Here is a 25,511-nt window from a genome sequence, read left to right as displayed (position 1 = left end):
GTATTCACTGCTGAATACATCGATATATATCAGCACACTGCTTCAGTATACAGCCTATATATGTTGCTTGGTGTGCTGAAAAATAATAATAAATATTTGAAATTAATAGCAGGACATAATTACAGCTGAAATGTTAAGGCAGTTAGCTAGTCAGCAGAAAGTACAATAAGCTGCGATTATTTTTCAAACAAAAATGCTAAAACATTTGCTGTTTCTCATCAAACGTGAGGATTTGCGTCCTTGTCTTTCATGATTACATTATACGCTGAGGAAACTTGGACCAAAAAAGCAATAAAGAATGTAATCTGTATATTACCACATAATTAAAATAATCTTTAATTTCAGCCCTAGATATGCACTAAATATAATGTAGAAATCTGATCATTATTACATTGTTTTTCCAGTAGACTCGTTTGTTTTCAGTGCCCTGTACTCTGAAAGTATATAGTTCAATTGTATAATTTAATAAATCTCTGGTAAAATGTTGAAAATGAATAGCAGACAAATTTATTTTACCAAATACGGGCATCAACACTGGTCCCGAAAGTCCAGTGTTAAGCTCTAGTTTCCCTAGTGGAATGATGTTGCAATGATATAATGATGTGGGGTAATCATGACGGGCAATTATGCTGTGCGGTAAATAATTACTACCAAATACTAATTCTCTCTAATCAGATCTGAAATAAATAGGGGGATAAAAATGGCAGTTTTATCTTATGCAGATCAGAGTAGTGGACATCAGTTTGCATGTGATTTGCCAGCCGATACTGCTGCATGATTATATTACACCATAACAGACAAGCCAGCTTCCAAAATCCACTTTGACACCAGCCAACATCCCCCTGAAAACGCACGTGTAGGTTTACTGTGGAAAGTTGAAGGGATGTGAGGTATATTGAGGGAAAATAAACATCAGATCGTCTTGCCGCATGTTTTGAGGCTTAGCACATAAGTGCTCTGTGGATGAAATGGATTCACATCCTCTTGAGCGTAAGGAGTGCCCTGCTTTGCCGTTTAGGTAGGATGAGCAGTGAAATGTAGTTCCTCTTCTCCCCCTCCTCAGAAGAGCAGCAGTCCCAAGGCATGATAGGAATAGACGCAAGTCTTGTGACCAAATTAGACATCACACACACACACACACACACTCTCACACACTCACACCTAACACTACCTGTAGTTTTGGAAGAGGAGTAGCAGGGTTCATGTGTATATGGGATCGCTGTGTGAAAAGATGGTGTGAAGGAGAAACTCAGGTGACTGAGCTTCTCATCCTTTCCTTCTCTTCAGATTTTATTACTGCAGGGCCGCCCCACCTCCACACACCCCCCACCCCTCACCCCCATCCACACCCTCCGAGCTGGTGTGTCCTCCCCTTCCTCCCCTCCTTGCCATCTGTTGACTTCAGATCATTTTGTTACTTTCTTCTGATTGCTCACGCGGGTTTTCCTCAGCAGATTCTTCTCCTGTTCTTAGTCCCCCTCCCCCAACTGCTTCATTTGTCACAGATCAAAAAAAGCGAAAAAGAAGAAAAGGTTGAAACATGTTTAACTATAAATATATATGCAATAAAATCTCTTTTGTTTTTCATGTACTGTGCAAGTGACTGTGGTGCAGAGAGTGAGACTGATGCACACTCATTTTGAGCAGCCTCCGTGCAGCTCTCCCTCTCTCATTCCTCCCAGTTCCTTAAGGAAATTAAGCACATGACTCCGCTCATGTATGAGTCATTGTCTTTGCTCCGTCCATCTCATTTTGTGTTTTTTTTTTTTTTTTATTGCTGTCCATTTCCCGTTGTATTTCCAGCTCTGGTTCCTCCCTCAATCTCTCACTCATATAAATTCCAGATGTTCCTAGATGTGTGTGTCTATTTTAACAACACCCACCCCCACCCCCACCCACCCCATCACTTTGACACTGTGTACCGCCTCAATAAATCTCTATTTGTTGCTTCTTGTTTTGATTCCCCGTCTGCTCCATACCTTCAGTGCGTTGCGTCTAGAGTTTGGCCTCACTGTAAAATAAGGTTTATACTTTATTCATGTTATTCAAGCCTCTAAGAGGTGATTCATTATTTAGAGCTTCTACCTCCCAAAGCCAGTTCACTAAGTACATTTTTGGCTCTGAGATAGACTCACAAAAAAATGCATTTTTCAATCACGAAGACACTTCCTTACCCCCCCCCCCCCCCCACCCCCCCCCCCCTTCCAACCAGGCCTCTTGTATTTGGAAACATTGTGCTTAGTTTTAGTGAAATGCCCCCATGGGGTCCAGAGTTAGATGGCAACAGTATTAATCAGGCGAATTCAAGCTGTGAAGCGCACAGAGCAAAGTGTTCCCCCTAGGGACAGAGCAGGCAAGGGACATTGGTTCCAGATGAAAGGAAGATCAGGGGGGAAGGACAGAGAGAGGAGGGAGGAGCTGAGTTGTTTTCTAATCTAGTGATATGAAGCCAGAGACAGGCAAATCTGTTTTCCCCTTCAAAGTGTGCTGTAATTGCTGTGAAAAGCTCCTTTTTAATGGAATACATTAGCATAAAAGCCGGAACACAGCATAATGAGTACAAATAGTGAGTTACAAACTATTTTAGGGACTAGGGGACATGATTTCTGTTTAATATTTGGCTCCCAACAAAATGAGTTATTTTTTTTTCTGCGTCTTGTTTAACTGTAATTACCCACCAGATGTTTGGTGTATCCATCTCTGCTTTACACAGCCAGAACATTGAGAGGAATGCGTCGGGAGATTGCATCAGGGCTCATGATAACATTTCACACCAATGGGCTTCATGCTCGCTGACACTCCTGACCTATTTATGATTTAAGAGTGGCGGTGACACTCGTTCTTTCCAACCGTCTTTCATCTCATGCTCGCATGATCTCTCTCGCCCCCGTTATCGCGTCTTTACAAGCGGACAAAAGATCCACTGGGTGGAAAACTCCGGAGGAGGAGCAGGAGTGTGTCGGTGGTGAAGTTAATTTGATTGGGAGTCGGTAACACCACAGAAGTGTAAAGCCACTTAAAAGGAATAAAGACTGAGTGAATAAAGGAACCTGCAATCCTTAGTAATGAAAATAACATTTGGTAACTTTTTTTTTTTTTTTTTTAAGTGAACAAGATACTAACAATATATCCAAAAACTGCTCTTCTCTCTTTCAGAATAACGACCCTTTGACCCTTGGTTACCACGGCTACCCGTCTCACAGTCAGGTAAGGACAGAATTACATCTCAAAACGCATGTAAAAATCCATGTTTTATAACATACCCCCAGACAATCCTCTAAAGTTTCTTTCCTATATAGATACAGTGTTTATATAGCATTAATATGGCTCAGTGAAACTCTGTAAACCACAAGGTGGGAGTGTAGATTATAATTTGTCAGTCGTGTAGAAGAAGACATGCCTCCACACCCTTCACTCTTCCAGTCAAACCCTCCCACTACTTTTCTTTCTCTGCTCAACAATCAGCAATATTATTAATCATCTCCCAGCTTGTAAATCTAACTGATTTTTTTCTTTTAGCGCCTATAAACCTGCTAATATTCTTGCTTTTCTGACTGCAAACAAACACAAACAAGAACCAACTGTATTACATGTTGTTCATGTTATTGTGTTTGTGTGTGTCTCAGGCTACAATCTGTTTAGTCTTGTTTGTATTAGCCTGCTGATTGTGTTATTAGACTGTTCAGTTTATGTGGTTAATCCTTAGATCATCCTCCGTTCATCCACTCATCCTCTCATGCTCTGCCCATAATCCCCTCATCCCTCCCTCCCCATGACGCCCAGCAACCTCTGGCTTCTTATCTGCACTTTATCGGTTGTAAGCCTTCTCTTGTACGCTCTTATTTGCTTCTGTATGAGAGTTTTGTTTTTTTTTTCCTGGCTGGCTGTTGTGCTGCTTAGAGGATATTACGGAAGCCTGGAAGCCAATTAGCCAGTTTTCATTTCACTGTAAGTTGATACAGCTTTGAACCGTTTCCTTCCCAAATGAAAATGTTCAAAGAATAATCACAAAGCGTTACCTTGTGTGAACAGCTCTCGTGTTGGGATGGAAAGAAGTCAGTCAAGGACTACTTCAGGGACACAGAAGTGTGAACTGGCTTCTGACCAGGAATAAAAGGCAGAGAGGAAGAAAACAATGCTGGGCAGCGGAGGCTCCCACAACACTGAGGTGCTAAACTGTCAACAACAGTGTGAGAATGATGTGATCAAAGACTCCTGAAAGGAAAAGCCTGGAGAGCAGCAGAAGACTGATGTGTGAGGAGAGAGCTGAGCTGTTTGCAGACATGCAATATCAAACCTTGCTGGCTTTATCTGTCTGTTGAAGTAATGTTTTTTTTGGGGGGGGGGGGTCTATATATAGGTAAATCATCTGGTGATGGCTTTATTCAAACATGAACCTGTATATGGAAAGAGCCACAAGGCAGTGGTGGTACTGCTGAGAAACTGCAGCAAGTTGCCAGATAAAATAATCATTAGGAATAGGGGCTCACAGGTTTCATCAGTGATAGATGTTAAAACTTGTTTTACCATTGACATCCTAATAAATGCTTTTTATCTATTTTTGCATTTAATAGTTGGAATATAGAATTCTGCAGCATATTTTCTAATGTCCAGCAGCACCTGAACATAATTAAAAATGATGATGGGCTGCAACTGTTATTTAGTTAACGGAAAAGCTTTTATTTAAAAAAAAATCTTTTTCCTTGAACACCACAAGGAAAAATACACGAAGACACATTTTAATAGACTGATACGACACAATAACTCTCATTTACAGTGGGATATTTTGTGATTTATCAAAAATGATTTTATTTTTTTCGGTGCATCAGAAATGATAATTAATCCTTGCGGTTGTCATTATATCAAAGTATAAGCATACGTTATTTACATTCTGTGATCTGCTCTTGTCATAGTAGATTTTATTGCATGCTTGACATCTATCAGATGTCGTACCATTTTGGAAGATGTTGTTGACTGTCGTTTTTAGTCTTTCTCTTTTCTTTTTTTTTTTTTTTAATAATGTGACATGATAAATCTTCTCGGCTCACAGTTGTTTGGCTTTGCTGTCAAGAGATACACAACTCGTTCTTCTTGTGTTGGGTAGCTTCTCAAGGCATGTTTCCCTGCCCCCAGTGGCCATTACACATGCTATTTCATGTGTCTGAGAAAAATATCTGGCTCTCGAGCTGCTAAGTGCTATGCTATATTCCCCAACTAGGTTTGGTGTAGTGCACAGTGGGCTTAGCGGTGCTTTATTTTGCCGACTGCGGCTGGACATAAGGTTGAAAAAAGTGGTGAAACTGAATCAAAACAGTAAAGTTGGAGGCGCAAAGGGAAACTATAGAGATTACCTGTGGGTTTGTCACGATGTCCCTAACGACCCCTTTTACAGTACATGTGGTTAATTCACCCATTGTTAATAGTTGTTAAATGTTGTGATTTGTGCAGCTTTAAGGGTTATAACTTTAATTTGGCAGTATTCAGACTTGAGCTGTGTTGGAAGTGTTATGAAAATTTTACTAGGTCCAACCTAGTCTGATTGCAGTCGTGACTGTTACAGAAAAGTGACTTGGATGCCCATTCAAACATGAGACAAAGATGTAAAATTGCCAGCACATTTACGTAACAAGGTGCATGTCTGAAAGGGGCTACAGAGAAAGAAGCAAAGTCTTCACTTCCTCTCCCAGTGGTGCCAGCAGCCCCAGTTAACTCACCTACATGGAGAAAGAGAACAGAAGAAGAGAGAGAGAGAGAGAGAGAGAGGAGGGAGGGACTGCGACATGAGAGAGAAGCAGAGGGGAGGGGAAAGTTTGCAGGTGTGACAGAGGCAGAGCGGTAGGAGGGGGGGGGGTTGTTGGGCTATCTGGGTGAGAGGAGGAGGAGGACTGGAGAAGAGACAGAAGAGATGAGCAGGCAAGGGCACAGCAGCAAAACAGAAGGCTGGGGGTAGAGGGAAAGCAAGGAGCGAGTGGGAGAGGGAAAGAAAAGAGTGAGTGGGAGACAGAAGAGACAGAAAGACGGAGAGACTGAGAGAGAGAGAGAGAGAGAGAGAGAGGGGGGAAGAAAAGAAAGCAAGCAAGCGAGGGAGAGTGACAGGGACAGAGGCCAGCAGAGGAGGAGGAGGAGTGAGGGAGGAAGGAGGCGGGGCTTGGGGGAGGACGTGGTTGGCAGGGCAGACAGAGCGAGCGGGGGCAGAGAGAGGGAGATTTTGAATCTGTGAGACAGACAAGACTGAGCTGGTGAGGTGACACAGACTCGGAGAGGGAGAGAAAGCGAGGCAGCGTGAGAAGAGGAAAGGAGAGAGAGAGAGGAGAGAGGAGCGACGACAGTTTGAGTTGTTGCACAGAATACGATGATGGGACTGTACTATCCTTCCGTGTTGTCGGTGAGTGTTTATCTTGATATCTTTTCCTATCCTCCGCTTGTGTAAGCGTCCGCTGTATCTCTTTGACCAAAGCTCGAGCTCCACTGTACATGAAACGGCATCAGAGCGGGCAGCACTGTCATTGAGCATGAAATGTTAATTAACCACTAACAGATGAGGACTCTACTTGACCCCTTTACTAGAGTGGTCCAGTCAGGGCATTTCAGACTCCTGTTAAGACTTGGCGGCCAGTTGCTACGAGGTATATAAACACTTGAAACTAGTGTGGTAGGCGTAGATGACAGCAAGATACAGGCTGGAGACTGTATCGCTGCAATCATGATTCGCTGTGGTGAAACGCACAAGCGGCGATGTATTATTGTACGCCGTTGTTGTGGCATCTGTTCTCCTGCCCAGAGCTAGAAGCGCACGCAATCTGAACATCAAGAGCTGTTACTGCCAGAAACTGTGCTCTGCCATGTATTATGTATGCTCTGAAGAATCTAAGTGAACATATAGTGCAGCATGTTAGTCTGTGCAGCTGGATGAAGCGGCATAGTGTGTTGCCTCTGCGATAAACTCTTTTTAGATATTTCTGAGGCAAACAGTGAAGGGGAAGTGAAATAGGGGGGAGGAGAGGTAAGTAAAAGAAAAGTCTTTCTTCTTTATTGCCCCTGCAGCTGTCTCTGTATATCGCTCAAGCCTGTGAGGGAAAGGGACAGGTGTCCACAGAACAGTTGTTTCTGTCCTTTTCTTTCCCCTCCCTCTTCTTCTTCTTCTTCTTCTTCTTGCTCTCTCTAGTTCCTCCTCCCTTCTCGCTTCTGCATCTCCTCTATTCAGCTAACAACACCTCCTCACTGTAATTTCTGTGTCACACATTTCACAAACACACAGAAGCTCAAGCACACAGTGGGCTGCAAAGTTGGTGCATGAAGTGTCTCGTTCATATCATTACATTTCATTTGGTGTGAGTCAGGATGAGTGTGCGTGTGTTTCTTCCTGTCTTTGCTCGCGCTCCTGTGTTTGTGTGTGTGTGTGTCTGTGTGTGTGCGCGCGCTTCTCTTTCAGCTGTACCTTGGATTCCTGCTCTCTTTACTGTTTGACCTCTTTTCTCCCTCCTCTTGCTCTCCCTGAGGCCCTGGCAGCTGTTATCTCAATGTTTTCCTTTAAGAGTGTATGGAAGAGAGGGGGATGGGTTGGGAAAGGGAGAGGGAGAGAGAATGGGAGCGGGAGAATAGAAAATTGATTTTTAAGGTGACGGGATACCCTCGGTCAGTTACCAGGGAAAGCCCATAGATGAGGAAGCTTGAATCATGCAGAGACGGATGCTTGCGCTGAAAGAGATGGAGAGCAACGCAGAGATGTGACAATACTGTAGGTCAGCTGCAGGGAGACGGTTTACTCTGACGCAATTTCAGACTGTAAAGCTGACTTTGCATTTCTGTGCGTCTGTGTAAGTGTCCAGAGTTGCCTCATGCCTGGGGTAATTTATTAGCTCTTTCACAGTGTTACTTTCTGCTAATATTTTTGGCCTGCGCAGAGAGAGGGAGAGTTGGAGTAACAGATCTGGTGCAAAAGACTGAAATGTTTTCTCAGGCCCCACCTAAGCGTGTGCCCTAAGGCAAGGGAGAGACGCCTACCTGCTGCAAAACTTTACACACACACACACACACACACACACACACACACACACACACACACACACACTGCCACGCTTGCACAAATTGTAAAGGGGTTGTGAGGATTCACCCCTTCCCACACACACACATACACATACACTCCACCCACCCACCCAACCTCCTCCTCCACCTCCCAAATCTTGTTATTGATTCTTTGCAGGGTTAACAATAATGGCCGTTAAATGATCCCAATGAGCCATGTTGCCGTGGCAACTCGAATGAGTCATTCATTTTGTACAGATTGTTAGATGGTTCGAGGCGTGAGGGAAACGTCGATGGGAGAGCCGCGTGAGGTAAACACCTTTTGCACTATGCTTCTAAAAAAAAAAAAAAAAAGAGGTTGTTATGAAATTGCTCAAACCTCGAGCTGCCATAACCGTTATGCCTCTTTAGCAGCTATTTGCATTTCTAATGGCTCTAAAAGCACTCGCTGTGAGGCATCTGCGTGGCTTTCAAAAGAACCTGCCTTTGAAATAGATAGGGATTGCCCCCGCTGACTCTTTGGTGGTGCAGTTGACAGTGACAACACCGTCCTACGTCCGGCTTGTGCATATATTTAAAATACACTGGACACTCGGGTGTGTGTTGTATTATTACAAAGCATTACCTGAGTGCTAAACAAGACTAACTCGTTTCATGGTCATAGCTAATGTATTGGAAGAGGCGTGTCCACGTTGGGTAAATACATGCCAGTCAGCGAGTTTGTGTGCTCACCTGCACATATGTTTGTCTGGGGTTGCCTGTGGGTTTTAATGAGGAGTAAATGTTAACAAATAATGTCATCATCTTTTTGTTGTTTGTGTTTATTTTTCGCAAAATGCTGCAGTGGGGCTGAACAAACCATTGACACAGCCAGTGAGGAGATGACAGGGGAAGCCGGTGCTCGCGTGTTACTGTGTGTGTGTGTGTGTGTGTGTGTGTGTGTGTGTGTGTGTGTGTGTGTGTGTGTGTGTGTGTGTGTATGTGTATGTGTACACGACAGGCCTGTGCATGTGTGTATTCCTGCACACATGTATGTCGAAGGGGAGTCTCCCAGAAATGGCTTGTAAGGAAGGGGAATCATACGTGACACCCTACAAGGAAAAGGACGGGGGTGTATTGGGAGGGGTTTGTTTGACAAGCAGACATGTTACCCTATAAGGAGATGGAGAAGAGTGTGGGAGGAGGAGCCCGGGCGCCACTGATATCCTGTTGCTATGAGGCAAATCGTCTTGATTGACATGCGTGGGGGCGGGACGTATGCAAGGGTCCCGTCTGGATTTTATGAAGCGTAAAGAAGTGAAGCACACAGCAGAGAGAGTGGGAGGAAAGGGAGAACAGCAGCAAGAGGAGCGGAGAGGAAGAGCAAGAGGGGGAGGAGGACGAGTGATGGAGGAGAAGGAGGGGTTGACGTGGGTTGGAATAATTTAACAAGAGGGTGTCTCCTGGCTCATCGGTATGCCGCAGACACGTCGTAAACGTTTCTCCAGCTGTTTGCAGCTTGGGTAACAACAACACAGAGTCAAAAGCCAAGATCGGAGCTGAGCACAACTTCCCCAGTTTAAACGATTATTGAGCCAAAATGTGAGCTGCTGCTAACAGAATGAATCACATTTTCCGTCGTCAAGTTTGTTGAATTAGGCTATAGACTAATGGCTCGAGGCCCAAGAAAGTAAGATCCTGAAATGTCATTATTCATGTGAAATGACCCAGTGCTGCCCTAGTTAGCTCTTAGCCATCCTCTCCTCTCCTCTCCTCTCCTCTCCTCTCCTCCTGTAGCGTACCGAGACTGCTGCAGACGAGCACATTTTATAACATGCCTCCTCAGACACACTTGCTGCTGCTAACTGACCCGAAAGTAAGCCAGCTACAGCTACAGCTACCGCTCTGAGTCACTGGCTTTGCCTGGCCAACGCATACACTTACACAACCCTTAACGCCTTAACGCCAGGGGAGCGAATGCGCAAAAACACGCGCGCGCTGACATGCACACGACATGTACACAAACAAAACATACACAAACCTGAGTGCTGACACAAATGCGCAGCATACATTTTGCTTGTCTACAGGGCAGCACTTCTCCTCAAATTGTCCATGAATGCCCTCCCTCTCTGTCTTTGTGTTCCTCCTTTTTATCCGGCTATCTATGTGCATTTATTCAGTAGATGCTTTTATCCTGATGTGAATCACAAAGGCCACTGGCAGTCAGCAAAAGGCCCATAACTTGATGGTTTGAGAGAGTGGAGAAAAAGCAGCAGGCAGGCACACGCTATTTTTTGTGTAGATACTGAGCTGTTGACATAGTGTATCAGGTAGAGAGAGGGCTGTTGAGATGTGGCCAAAATGGATCTCCTCTGAAAAGGCCAATCGTCGAACACAAATACAAGGTTGTTTTTGGCTTGTCTTCCCGCTTCTATTTTGGTCTGGCAAAAGGAGCAGCAACAGCCGGCGTTGTCCATTCTCCTGCGAGGCTGTAGTCTGTTTCTGTGTATGAGCAACAACAATGAGGGGGATGTTATGATTGACAGAAATATGATTTGATCTGTGGTATAGACTGAGAAAATGATATATATCGTGTTGCAGACAAAACATTAAAAAAAGAAAAACACTCCAGTTCCCAAGTGTGCAGCATTAAAATCCAAGTCACTATCATTCTGTCTGAGTTGCATCACAACTTGTCAAGTCCAAGGCTGACTCATCTGTAGTCGAGTGAGTTGTGTCATGAGTCATGAATGTTGGGACTCAAGTACGACAACAGTGGAGCCATGTTGAACATCTTAATGCAGAGTAGGAGGGTAGTTTTCCCAACAAATGTGATAAAAGGTAGAATTTCAGTGCACTTACTCTGCCTTATCGTCAACAACATTCTCTGTACCAACCACTGTGGCAGGGGGATCCCTGAAAACAGTTTCCCAGGATTTCCTCAACTGCTTTCCTTCCTTCATTTTTGCTTGTTGTTCCAGTGCCAGGCTTATTGTCCCTTCGAAGGCAATTAACTTCACAGCAAGTAGTACACATAATACTCATGATAGCTTCAGATTTATATGATAACATGTCTCCCCTTCTGTATTACCCCTTTTCCACCAAGGCAGTTCCAGGGCTGGTTTGGTTCTTTCGCATTTCCACAGAAAAATGGTTCGAAAGCAGCAACAACACTTTTCTGATCTAGACCCGAGAACTGCTTACGTTAGGGGCAGGGACGGGATTATGAGGACCAAGAAAACCAACTAAAATTTTGCAACAGAGCATAGTGTAGCATCCAGACTGCCTAATCCAAAGAAGAAAAACCTGAGCTTCAGTATGGATGCCAAATCGAAGCAAAACATTTAAAGAGACAGTGTAGTCTGCCATTGTTGTTGTTGTGCGTGGTTCTAGCACTGCCTGTACGAGAGTGATGTAATGACGTGGCTCTGTGATGGTTCTTCCCGTGGTAAAGCGAACCAGCTTCTCAGGTTGAACCAATTTTGAAGTGCCACTAGCATCAGATTCACATCGTATGAACTACTTCTTTTCGAGAGTAACCCAACCATGGCACAGCAGTTGAGATTAAAGCTAATGACAGCATAGAAGCAACATAAATGTGTGTACTACATTTCAAGGCGATCCATCTAAATAATATTCTAAGAAATATGGCCATTTATAGAGCTGCACTACTAGGAAGGCTTAAACCTTTTATTTCTGTAAGTACTGTGTTTTGATGCTGTTTGATCCTGTACCCACACATATACAGAAAGGTTTTGCTCATTGCTGTAAAATGTTGCCGGTGTGTCTTCTTCTTCTACTTCTCCCATTTCACCATTTGACCAAAGCTTGACGATCAACTTTCCCTTTCTAGTAGGACCCAGGAGCGGGTCTAGTTTCTCTATTTCTATTTGTCATCCAGTTTAGCTCCTACCTGGTGACCTAGAACGACTTGCTCCACCCCCTATCATTTTCACCTCTGCAAACACAGTTAATCTAGGATGATGTGACGATACAAAGGCAACGTCATCCAGTGTATCACTTAGCATGTTATGTATTTTGTCTCCTGCAGTGAAAAGCCTGATCTAGACTGACGGATTTCTCAGCTTCCGCTCTTTTTTTCTGTCTGTCTGAATTGTGAAAATATAATGAATTCAGGATGTCTCATCAGAGGATTGCAGCACATGCTCACATTATTACCATCAGTGATGTAACAGACTGGATCTGGAAGAGACACATTCACATATTAACATTTTTCTGGTCTATTTTTGAGCTTTTGTTAATTAACTAGAGCATAAAATTATATTTACTATTTACAGAAAGCAAATTAAAGGGAGGGAGAAGTAATGTATCGACAGACATGCAGCTGAGAAAAACATTGAAATCATTATTTATCCAATACACTCTATACAGCTATTAGATTACAGTTCTTGGTGCTGAACACTCAGGAGTGACTGCAGGCCTGGATGTATATTTACATACATATTGGTATTACATAAGCAAAACCCTCACATGTCATAATAATGGCTGTGCAAGAGTCTGTGCAAATAATGCGTAAACCAAGGTACAAGATGGTTGTGCTGTGACATGAAACTAAGGCAGCACAGGAAGGCAAGGATGTGAGAGATGTTATCATTTAGCAAAATCTTAATTTGGATGCTTGTGGACGATATTGGAAGAGGTTCATACAGCTGCAGGGTTTAGATGAGCGGACACAGCTGCTATCTGAAAATTTGAATGAAGTTAAACTTGGACACTGTGGTCAGTAATCTGGCAGCTTTATTGTTTGAGTGCCAGGCACTGAAGATGGAGAACACGGTTTCTGTACTGGCAGAGGTAGTGACTCTTCACCTGGCAGGAGAGCAGCAGCAGCAGCAGGAGCAGTATCAGGGATTTAGGTACGAGTGTGGCAGCACGGTTTGGTACCAGATTTACAGTGTTGAGATTAATGATAAAACATGTATTTACTGACTGTTATCGAGGAGAGGAGGGAGAGTGATAACGGGATTGCTGGTTGTGATTACCCTGCTGAAATCACGACAGGCAGACCAGGACTGCGAGCCATAAAAGGTTGAGTTCAAAGCATTAAACACCTGGTTCTGTTTCCTTTGCTCATTCATCAGCAAGAAAAGGAGTAATAGCCACCAGTTGAAGTAGTTTCTGATGGCACAGGGAAGAATGATGCTTGAAGATGTTGCTGATGTGCCACAGACTTGCCCTGTGGTAGAACTGCTGAGAGCCATTTATTTAAATATAATAAATCATAAAGTCTCAACTTTTTTTCTTTAAATGAAATCAAACAACAATATCTTTATAATAATATAATAACCCTTTTCCTACAATTAAATGGATGTCTGATATATAATGCATTTATAAATAGTTTATTATTTAAATTGGAAACTTAATTCGTAGAACTGGATTTAGATAGCGGGTGAGGCAGCTGGGAGTGGTGAATAAATCAAGGTTTTATTTATGTTAAATACACATGACACAGTTTTTTTCCTTTGGTATGCTGATTCCTTCACTCCTACTATTAATTGTCTGGACTCATTAAATTTTAGATAAGAGTCGGCACTTTCTTAAGACTTTTCATATAATAACAAAACTATTTAGCATGTGTGAAAAAATAAATGTTTTGTTTTTAAAGGAAGTTTATTAGTAAATTATTTCTACCTGACAACTGATTTAAAGAAAATGTTTAAATCCTGGATAAATAGATGCACTTTCAAAGAAAATAAGTAATTAATTTGTTGTTCATGGCACATCTACTCGTCAACATGACAAGATATTAAAAAGAAAAGATAAAAAAGTATGTCTGACCTCTCTACCTGTTCAAAGCTTATCGCTATAAGGATTTGTTCTTTTGAATCTTGTAGATATTCAATATAACACAGGAGGCTCGGTTGTGTTTACTTTTGTTTACCTGTGTTGGTTACAGCACAAAGTTTCTCCTCACTGTTTACTCGGTGCAGCTCGGCTGTAGCTGCTCTCATGTCACACTATCGATGTGATCCGTGTCGACTGCGTGCATCCCCTGGTTTGTCACTGAGTCGAGGGGCCCGGCTGCCATGTCACAGGTGTGACGCTGAGAAAGGTCAAAAGCTGGGAGACAGATGGCATGCACACGTAGACCCACACACAAACACACACACACACACACACACACCAGACACACATATCCTCCCACACACTTTTAACACTCCCAAAGGGACAGAGATCTATTGTGCAACTCAGATGGGCATCACTGCAGCCTGTCAGTCACTCTCACACACACACACACACACACACACACACACACACACACACACACACACACACACACACACACACACACACACAGAGAGACAGTCAGTGTAGCCAAACAGATGTCTAGTAGAGCATGAAGTCTTTTTAGAGGCGTTCATCATTTTGGTTGTGGGGAAAAAAAAGTCACCAAATATTACTTTTACTACTGAATTAATTATTATTAATGTATGCTTTTAGTTGTACTACTGTTACTGATGATGATAATAATAATAGCAATAATAATAATAGTGGAAATGATAATGATAATAATGATTAAAAGTAGAAGGAGAACGAGATGAACAAGAATATTAATAAAACAAGGAAAAAGAATAAGAGGCTAAACACTGGCTGCCAAACAGTAGTAGTGTATGATTTTAGTATTCTACCCTCTACTTCATTGATATTTGCAACATAAACCTGTTTTACAACTGTTGTCTTTATGATTTGAATTTCATATGATTTACGGGTGTGTTCTGGCTTTTGTTGTATTTCAATATATCTTAATGTCAGACAGTGAATGCCTGTCTCTGTCTTGATAAAGGTTGCTGGCCTGTGTAAACACCAGGGGCAACGATGAAAATAAGTCCTGGACTTTATTGTTCTGTCCCGACAAAGCCTGATATGTTGTATTTTTATTAGCCATGCTAGCAGCATGGCGCTAGGGATTGCAGTGGCAATGTTGCTGATCCACCACTTTTGTCCAGATTCAAATATTTCAACAGCTACAGGATGAATTGCTGTAAAACTGCCGTATTGTCTTTGGTGATATCCTGACTTTTCCTCTCGCGCTGCTAGCAGTGCTAATCAGCATGTCATTTTGTCATGCTAACACACCAAAGTAAGATGGCTAAGATAGTATGTTAGCAAGCACCACTTAGCTCAAGGACAGCCTCACAGAGCCATGGCTGCAGACTCTTAGTCTTGTTATAAATATATTAGTATTGTCAATAACCATTTTGTCACTAAGAGTTGTACTTTTTAATTGATTGTTTATCCGGTGCAGTTATAAGTGAGTTATAATAAGATCTGAAAGACAGTGCTGGTTGGTTTATCTTGTGCAGCTATAACCAGAGACAGGTCATGCCTCTATTATCAGTCACCACCTTTTATCATCCATCCCCCTTTTCTCTCCCGTCCCCACTGTCTCCCTCCACTCTCTAACACTGTTACCATTTAGGGTATCCATGCCCCACTGCCAACAGCAAGGAATGTGTTGTGTGCGTGTGTTTGTGTGTGTGTGTGTGTTGTGTTATAGCCTGTGTCATTTTGTGTGTGTCCGCCATGTGTTTGTGGGTGCCTGTATTGTTTTCCTACGTGCTCGAATGCTGGTAACTAACACAAGTATTTTCTTGGGGGTGGTGGGGTAATAAAGTCCATAAAATACTTGGGCAGGCTTCCTCACTACAGTGCGAGTATTTAGGCGTGTGGGTGTTTGTGTGTCAAAGGTGGTTTGTGTGCAGAGGCGTTTGTGAGTGTGTGTGCAGGCGTTAGACACTCACCATTGTACAACACTCTGAGCATGGAGGCATCTGACCCTCAATAATAGATGTGGCTGCAGTGAATATTTAATGAGTGGGGGGTGGTGTAGATACATGCACACATTTCCACACACACAAACACAGGAGGAAATGGAAATATAATATCCATGCTTGTATGACTTTTAGACTGAAGCTCTTAGGAAAGTGGTCTCTATGTGTTCGGGTGATGCTCTCAGTAAAAGATACTATGGAATTTCGCCAGCCAGCTACTTAAGCTTTAACCTCCCCCTCCTCTTTTTTTACTCTTCTCTCTCTTTCTTCCAACAGGGCTCTCAGGATAGTGCTGGCGGTCAGGAGGGACTCGTACCCCCACCTTTCTCCGCGTTCCCTCCACCTCCACCGCCGCCCCCCCAAAACGGCCTGGCCCTGGATTACGGGGGCAGTCTGTACGCAGCGGGGGCTGTCCAGGGCCCCGTGGAAGCTGGCGGAGCAGCGAACAGCGCCGCCAACGCCGCCAACAGCCTCAGTGTCCAAGTGAGTGCCAGCCTCTTCCTGAGTGCAACCCACATCAGGTCTTTGCCTTGAGAGGCCACAGAGATTGAGAGCATGTCGGAATATGTTATAAATAAATAAATAATCATGACTTAGACTTTTCCCCATGATTCAATACCACTGTTGTTGAGTGAGTAAGTGACAGGCAGGGTGTAAATTTGCCCCAAACATTATAGCACTCCTACTCTCAGATGAATTTTCTCAATCTTTCTACACTTATACTGTCCACATCGATGGTTGATTGCTCACAGATTTTTTACAAGTCAAATGGACAGAATTGTGAAATTAATACTATTATGAACGACTACTAAAACTATAACACGGGACCAGGATCAGTTGATAGCATAATAAAGTGACTTTACAAGGTCCTATACAAACATCTTTTTAGGCTTGTGAAAATTTGAAACTGTAATTTAAGACTAAATCCACTGAATTTTACAGTAGCAATGGTCACATTTTATTATGGCAAGAACCTATCTGCATTTATTGTGGCTGGTGATGTCTGACAGATACTCAATCCACCTCAAGTTGGACATTTTTATAACATGAGATCAGGAAGTCACTGAGCCCAGACAAGACACTGTGTGTAAAACACACCTTGTTGATTTTACACTTGAACAGACAGATATGAGTTAGAGTTGTTGCCAACTCACTCTCCGCCAAAAAGCCAGTCATAGTTCATGAGTAAGTCATAGGAACGAGGATATGGATGAATCCTCACTGTGTTTCACAATATCAATATACTGTATATCATGGTATTTTAAAATTTCCTGAAAATCCATTCAGAAACACTTTTCTGATCGTTTGTTTTGTCCAACCAACAGGATAAAACCTTAGAATATTAAATTTTAAATGGGATAAAACTGAAAAAAAATAACATCCTCACATTGGAGATGCTCATTGTTTGGAATATTTCTTCATAAATAACCTATTAGTTGTTATTAATATTCTGTTCTTCATCTGATAAATTAATCCAATAAATGCTTCATTATTGCAGTTTATAGATTAAAAAAGCCTAATGGACTGATTAATTGATAAGTCTATCGATATAAATGTAAAACAAAAACAGGCAATTCCATTATGTTGTATGAAAAAAGATTAATCGGTTCGGGAAAAAAATAGCATACGGCAGTATGATGGCTGATTATGAAAACCGTTGTTAAAAGCATCCCCATAGCTACCACAGCATAAAGAGTGAAAATCAGAGAAAATTACAGATTTTTTTTTTTTTTTTTTTTCATCGTCATATCTCACAGCCCTATTAAGACATCACTTCTTTGTTTTCCCCTCATGATCTTTGCTGTGTCTCTGTCATGTGCTTCTGTCCCTGCAGTCCGATGGGTCCTCCCAGATTGACGGACAGTCAGGGGTTGGCTCGGGAGGAGGAGGTGGTGGGGGGAGTGTCGGGGATGACTCAGACGCCAAGGGGACCCCCAAACGCCTCCACGTGTCCAACATCCCCTTCCGTTTCCGAGACCCAGACCTACGGCAGATGTTTGGGGTATGTAGACCAGAATATTCTCCCTTTTTCACAGTGCGTCATCATATAACAATAGCTGTGAAAAGGAGCTTTGGAGTCCAAACATGCAGTTAGTAAAAATACTGACTCTAAGGAGCCATCAAGTGACGTCAACACTCCTCACCTCAAATTACCTTTTACTCTTTATTTCCTGTGATCCTTGAGAGACATTTTTAAAATAGATATAAGATTCTGTCATGTTTGTTTCAGCTAAAAGAAATCATGTTTTGTCACATTTGACAGAATATCCAAAACTATTACTTGGAATATCAACTTCGACAGGTTATTTTAAGTCAGGTGTAACACTGCTCGGCTGTTTTGTACTACAAATGTCGCTAAAATGTGGTGCATAGAAAAGAACAGAGGCAAGGAAGATATGTCAGAGAAAAAAAAGGACTACTAGAGCTGGCTCAGTGCCACCTCATCATGGTTGAACAGTGCTGACACCCTGTGGCAAGATACAGTACATGACTTACATGTTTGCGTCTTCATTGTCCTCCTCTTCTTCTTTTCTGTTTCAGCAATTTGGCAAAATCCTCGATGTCGAGATCATTTTTAATGAGAGGGGATCCAAGGTGAGTGCACTGGAACAACACCTAATTTCTAAAGTTTGTCAACCATAAATGATGTTAATAAAAAGCTTAACCACTATCTCCAACGTTCTCTCATTCTCCCCCTCCTTTTTTTTTTTTCTGTCTTTGTGTCTCTTCTGCTCGCAGGGCTTCGGTTTTGTAACGTTCGAGTCGAGTGCAGATGCAGAGAGGGCCAGAGAGAAGCTTCACGGTACACTGGTGGAAGGACGTAAAATCGAGGTAACTCACCACCCTCGCCCCCCTTTTTTTGGAAACAGTGACCATTTTCTCCTCTGTTTTCCCTTCCATGTCCGACAATGAGAATGAGTTTGTTCTGGTCGTTTCTGCCCCAGAGAAGGTTTTTTCCGGATGGCTGTATGTGTTCAATTCTAACCCCTCTGGCTTCACTATAGCATGGTGCAGTGGTGCCGCGCACACAGACGTCTCTTTTTGACGGCACTTCCTGTCGATGTTTATGCTGTTGTTTGTTCTTGTCGTTGATGTCGTGGGCTGTCCATTGCACCTTGATCTTAAACGCTGTGTGGTTTGCAAAAGCATGCTGGGTGGAGTGGCTACACAACAGGCATGGCCGGTGAGACGTCGCTATGACACGTTTGCTGACGATATCCGCTTCTGTCACAGCATGTAGGATCTTATTCGTTTTTGTTTTCCTGCACCTTCTCCATCACCATCATCACTTCTTCCATGATCATGACGAGTGGCCATTTTTGGTTTATGGTTGCGTTTATGACCGGAAGGGCTGTTAGTGGCCTCTTAGTTATTTTCCTCTAAAAAAAAATAAATAAATAAATAAAATAAAGTGCTTGCTGGTGTCTGTAAGAGGCTACTGTATGTTGCATGGATGGATCATGAGGTCAGAAGTCATCTTAGGAGTTTTTCACTCTTTCACTTAATATTACATAGTTGCCTCTGGGTTGCTGGGTTTTATTTTTTTATGTTTGATGTGTGATGTGTTAAGAGGACTGATGCATGATGGGGGCATTTTCAATGGGCAGTTTTTGGGAATGAGACTGCCGTGAGAAGTGTGGTGTCATTTCTTATGCTTCAAAAAGCTGTTTTCAGACGTGCGAGATGGATGGTTTATATATAAAAAAAAAAAAAAAAAAAAAAAAAAAGTATTGTTTACACACACACTTGCATCCACCACTCCTGAAAAAGAACACCAGATCTCATGGAAGTGCATTTTGTTGTGACATCTTTTTTAATTTGTCAGCATGAGCTCGGATTTCAGTTGCAAATGGCCTCAGAGATCAAATACACCATGCTTTTGCCATTTGCTCTGGCTCTTGATTTTAAATCACGCTTTAATTTTTTTTCTTTCTACTTGCTACTAAAGCTGTTCTGCATGGTCTTGAATGTCCTGCACTCTTCTCTGTCTCTGTGTGTGGGTGTGCAGAATTAGAAATGTGGAGGGTGGAGAGAGAATGAACAAGTGAAGAGAATGCAATAGATAGCTGTCGTTCCCTCTCCTTTCCTTTTTTTTTTTTTTTTTTTTTTTTTAATATATATATATATATATATATATATACATATTGGTTCTCCTCCATCTCTCTCCGCTCTTTTTCACCAGGCCAGTCTGTCTGTCTGACTCTCCCAGTTTGTGTGTCCCCATATGCACCTGCATTTCTGCTGTCCATCCTTCCCTCCATATCTCTGTCCATTTCCCTGTCCTGTGATGTAGTCAGGTAGCATAAACATTGGAGAATGGGATTAAGTTTGATCTTTTTTTTTCTTTTTTTTTTTCTTTTTCTTTTTTTTTGAGTGATTATTTTGTCAGTTATTTGAATATAATCTGGGCAATAATAACGGGTAGTTTCCCTCCCAACTTAGATATGAATTTCTGACATTTTCTGTTTCCATTTGTTTCCTCCTTTCTAAACTTTTATGATCTGTGTTTTTAGCGGGTTTTAAACAGTAGAGGTTAGATTGTTGTCATATGGCTGATGCTTGTAGGTGACTGTTGACACGTGACCTGTTACATCACTTCCTCTCTACCACAGGGTGGGGGTTGCTTTTCATTACCTCGTTTTTGTTTGTTTTTTTTTTTGGTTTTTTTGTTTTTTGTTTTTTTGTTTTTTTTTGGTTCATCATTTCTTTCTTACATATATTTTCTCTATTTCCCTGATGATTTTTGTATGTTGTTGTTGTTGTCAGTCTCCACGGTAACTGCTCGCGTGTCCTCACGCCGTTTCCCTGGCAACGGTAAGTTGTGTACACATGGCATCATCTTTGAATGACCCCTCCCCCCACCCCATCCGTCCAAATGAAATAAAATGCACCCAACACCCAAATGAAAGACTCCTTTACTGAAGGGAGCTTGATTGATTGATTGACAGAACCTGATTGGCTAATCCTGTGATTGATTGGGGAGGTGGTGAATGAAACGATTACGAGATTAGCCATTGACCGCATGGCATTATAAAGGCCACTTGTGTAACTGAATGTACTGCATCTATCTGCAAGTGCAACAACTATGACTACCACTTCTTATGCATTCATTCCAATCACCTCTCTAACTGCATTCAGCATTTAATTCCAGAGCTGTATCCTGCATGGTTTACTCTCTTTCTCGTCATCTGTATGACGCCATATAGTACTATGTCATCTCTCTGTGTCATGTGTCAGCCAGTAGCTGCATTTTTGCACCTTAGTGGGACAGCATGCTGAAGCATGAGTGCTATGTTAGCTTTACTGGAGAGAGAGGATAATAGTTGTCTGTATCTCATGGTGTACGTTAGTACTTTCTGTATTACTTGGTAGACAGCAGACAGTTGTAGATGTACCGCTGTTAAGATTTAACATTTAAAGTAAAGAAATATATTTGGATGAATAGTGTGTGCTCTGTAGAGGATGCAACCACTTTGGAGCAAATCTGCTCTTTATATGTAATATGAACACCTTTTAGAATTTGAGACTTTTAAGAAGGAATAAAAAGCTGCCATCAAAGTAACCTGTTAGACCCCAGCAAAGCAAACTGAGCCATTAAGTAACAGCAGCTTTTCTTTATGATCTCTGTAAAGAGGTGTCCTTCTTTTACTTTTTGATCAGTTTGGTTCTGGATGGTGTGTGTTGGTGATTGTGTGCTTCGAGGTTTTTCTGGTGTGGGACACTGATCTGGAATGCCTGGCAGTGTTTCACAACCATGGTTTGATTTGATTTTTTTTTTTTGTTTTTTGTTTTTTTGTTTTTGAGGAATGATATCTGCATCCCCCATCCTCTCTGTCTTTTATCTAGACTGTTCTCTCTCTGTATTCGTTCTTGCTCCATTTATCATTTCTCCATCGTTGCTCATGTACAGTTAGATCCAATGTAGGCAAATGGTCAGATGTATTTTGTATGTGTGTACGGCATCTTGTTGTTTCTGTTTGTTCATTAGAGGAATTGCACATTTGGATGGATTATTCACTCTCTCTGTCTCTCTCTTCTCCACATCATGTACATGTTTTTTCTGTGTCTTTTCATGTGGACTGGCTCCTCCTCCTGCATCCCTCTATATTTCTGTCTCTTCTCTGTCGTTCTCTCTCCCTCCCCTTCCTCCTCTTTCTGTATGATGTGTATTTGATTGGGAGGGCTGCCAGCCTTTTTTGATTGGTCTCTTGCTGCATCTGATGCTTGCTGATTGGCTAGTTTTGCTCACCTCTGGTGATGTGATGCGCTCTTGATTGGCTGCGTGTAATTTTGTATGAATTCTTCGATTGATGTTTTTTGCATTGTGTTCAACTGATGAATCTGCCGCTTAATTCACCTTCTTTTTCCCTCCTTTTTTTTAAAGGTAGCAATATAATGGTCTTGGATTTCTTTTTGAATGCCTTTGTTCTGAAATATTTTGTTGTTTTCTTTGTTCTGTGTGCCAATGGTTGCATTGTTTGTGTGCAAAACTGCCTGACTACTCACCAGGATCCTTGTTTTCAATGTCTTTCTCCTTCAAAAGAAGCGCATGCATCAAATACCATCGCTGCTCATCAACAGAATTAACCTCTGTCATAAGTAAAAAACTATTTAAAGTGTAATGACACCTCACACTTCAAGTACAAGATTGATGTGAAAACTCCAATCATATATCCAGTATGTGTTAGGGAATACGTTCAGCTTCAGACAGCATACAACACAAACTTGAATGTAATTGGACTGTGCATCATTTTTTGATCATTCCTCAATACTGCATGTGATACAGTGGGTTAAATTAGCCTCTGACCACTTTTTCTGATGTCCAGGTCAATAATGCCACAGCCAGAGTGATGACGAACAAGAAGATGACTACACCGTACTCTAACGGAGAGGGCCTCGCTGCTCTTCCATATGGTAGTGCCTTTTGTACAGTTCTAGCTGTGTTCAGGTAGCAATATGGCTGAAATCGATATCACAATATCGGTTATATATCCAAATTTAAATATCACAGTATGGCCAATTTACGCAGAAATGCTCCATTTTCTGTTAATGATATGAATTGTTTTATGCGTCATGTCAGTTGTTCATTTAGTTGATTTTTCATCAGGATTTGCTTGTAATCATTATTTGAATAGTAGACTTTTGTATATCAGTAACATGATATCATAATCATAAAGACTTAACTTAAAACCAGTCAATATACAGTATGTTAACAGTGAATTGCCTTTCTTTTGACTCCAGCTGGATGGAAATTGAGTCCCATGGTTGGCGCAATGTACAGTCCTGAGCTCTATACAGGTAGGACAACACTTATTATCGTTATAAATAAAAAAGACGAATGGAGACGAGATGTACGGGGGGGGGGGGGGAGAAGCTGATTTTTCTTTCTTCATTATTTTTCTCTCCCTCTTTCACTCAGTACCAGGGTTTCCATACCCAGCAGCAGCAGCAGCAGCTGCTTCTACCGCTGCGACGTTTCGGGGCGCTCATCTCCGGGGTCGTGCGCGGCCCGTCTACAGTGCAGTCAGGGCAGCTGTGCCACAACCTGCCATCCCTACATACCCGGGGTAAACACACATTAACATCAATATAAACCGATAACTACACTAGCAAATTGCTATTGATAATGAATAGTCGACGTACTGTAGCGTTCTTTTTAAATGCATGTCTTCACGTAGTTAAAATTAGTACTTGATAATTGTGCATGTTGTGTGTTTGAATATGTTTTTTTATTGAGATAATGACATTGATTGCTTGCTGAGCTGAAATACCATTTCCTTGTACCTCAAAAGTGGCAATGATATGACCCTTTAGTGCATTAAAATCAAATTGAATAGTGTTTCCTTCAATAGACCTTTGTCTCAGCGGCTGAAGTAACAGTAGTATCACTCTGAAGTCAGTGCATTTCCATACAAAGAGGTGGTATTTTGTCTTGCATGTTGCACGGTGTGTAATAATCTCACCCTTCTTTCTCTTCTCTCTTTCACAATCTGTTTGGCACCATTTTCTCACCTCTCTCTCCCTCACCCGTCACTCTTGTTTGTTGTTTTCTGCAATGCCCACATGGTGGCGCATCACACCATTTTTCTTTTGTTTGTTTGTTTGTTTCGACATTCCACCACCGCTCCTCTGTACTCTCTCCTTTTCCTTCTTTCTTTCCTTTCTCGTCTCTCTCAGTGTGATGGCCTATCAGGATGGTTTTTACGGTGCAGCCGATCTCTATGTAAGTATACCTCTCTCTCCTCTACTGCCTCACTGCTCACCTACGTTTCCCTCCTCTTGCCTGTGGGTTTTCAAGTGTGAAATGGCACAGACCAAACCCATAGAGATGTGTACTTTTGGGTGTTTTTGGTTCATCAAAGAGAGACATTTTATATTCTCTATACCCAATTTTAAGCTGTCAAATTATGTTCAATTTCACACAGTGTGCTCCATCCATCCAATACATACATATATATAGAAACATGAACAGTCCGGCACACACATTTTAATCATGTGTTCATTCATGAGTAGACTCCTCTAGGGTTTGTCTCAGTGCATTTGTGAGTTAGTTTGTACCAATGTGATTATGAACGTGTGTCTGTGTGAGTGTGTGTGTGTGTGTGTGTGTGTGTTTGTGTGTGTGTGTATGTGACCAGGTTGACAATAGCTGTTTCTGTTCTCTCTGTAGACTAGTGTTTCAGGACATTAGTGGCAGATTGCCCCAGGTAGGGTTTACACACTCTGTGTGAGAGCCAGTGTGCATCCTCCTCGTCTCCAATGACTGCGTGCTGCTAGACATTATTGACCATCTGAGACTGAAATGCCTTCTCTGTCTTCTTCTACTAACTCACTGGATTCTGACATGGGTGGAGTTGCGGAAGGGGGAGAAAAGAAATAAGTTTAAATCTGAATTCATAAAGAGCGTACAGTATAAAAATGTTCACTCACAAAATCTGTTGAGGAGAAAAGGATTATCTGCATTTTAGGCTAAATGAGATACAGGGAAGGTCAGTACTTGAACAGTGGGTCACTTTCTTCAACCAAATTTTTGCACTGGTGGTTTTCAAGTGTTCAAGTCTATGCCATGACAATACATTCAGCTAGCTATGCACATTTTCTCCTCAGTGTGAAAACAAAGGCATTTTGTCTTATTCTGGCATCGTCCATATGTTAATGTAATTTCATTATGTTTTTGAGGCAAGATGCATTTAAAAGAAATTCACATTTTATTATATTATTTGACAAATTCATTACAGACTTCTATTCCAAAACATGTAAAAACAAACATCCAAAACTGGGGTAATTGAGTTTAAAAAAAAAGACAACAAAAAAAAACCTAAAAACAAACAGATGATGCAAATTTTCATGCCAGGACATGTTGTCATTTTGTTACACTGTTATACTTTTTCATCAGTTCCCCTTCAAGATGCTTAAGCTTGCATATTGTACACAAACATTACGTATCATGCACACGAGTAAGAACGATAATGTATTAGCAGGCTGCATTTGTCATGCTTGAAACACAAACAGGACATGAAAGAAATAAGACACGAATAATGACACTGAAACCTGAGGCTATCCAGTAGTCAGCGGGATGTAGGACAAGAAAATTTGTTCTATCAGCAGTTCATTCAGACCCCTTCCAGGAATCTCCCTATCTGTTTCACCTGTGGCATGCTAACTGAATCAGTGTCGGCATGCAGACATACTTACAAGGCTGACCCCCCCCCC

The 25,511-nt window shown here is 41.9% G+C and overlaps 1 protein-coding gene across 4 annotated transcripts in view; it reads left to right on the top strand.

Moving 5' to 3' along the window:
• The window catches only part of LOC111231504 (RNA binding protein fox-1 homolog 2-like), a 32,770-nt gene that overhangs the window by 4,456 nt on the left and 2,803 nt on the right, over positions 1-25,511 (top strand). The window contains exons 2-11 of one of the 4 annotated variants that reach the window (XM_022758612.1): positions 3,157-3,207; positions 16,074-16,280; positions 17,632-17,799; positions 18,339-18,392; positions 18,537-18,629; positions 22,625-22,712; positions 23,040-23,096; positions 23,218-23,365; positions 23,976-24,021; positions 24,469-24,505. In XM_022758612.1, the coding sequence (XP_022614333.1) occupies positions 3,157-3,207; positions 16,074-16,280; positions 17,632-17,799; positions 18,339-18,392; positions 18,537-18,629; positions 22,625-22,712; positions 23,040-23,096; positions 23,218-23,365; positions 23,976-24,021; positions 24,469-24,489 (933 nt within the window). In that variant the 3' untranslated portion in view covers positions 24,490-24,505. Of the gene's footprint in view, positions 1-3,156; positions 3,208-6,194; positions 6,386-16,073; positions 16,281-17,631; positions 17,800-18,338; positions 18,393-18,536; positions 18,630-22,624; positions 22,713-23,039; positions 23,097-23,217; positions 23,366-23,975; positions 24,022-24,468; positions 24,506-25,511 lie in introns of those variants that run through there. The other 3 variants (XM_022758611.1, XM_022758610.1, XM_022758613.1) reach the window with 3 other exon arrangements.

Source organism: Seriola dumerili, unplaced genomic scaffold (genome assembly GCF_002260705.1).
Source record: "Seriola dumerili isolate Sdu_G_001 unplaced genomic scaffold, Sdu_1.0 BDQW01000302.1, whole genome shotgun sequence".
NCBI lineage: Eukaryota > Metazoa > Chordata > Actinopteri > Carangiformes > Carangidae > Seriola > Seriola dumerili.
Note: the sequence above shows the minus strand (reverse complement) of the source record. Positions and strands in the feature narration are given on the sequence as shown.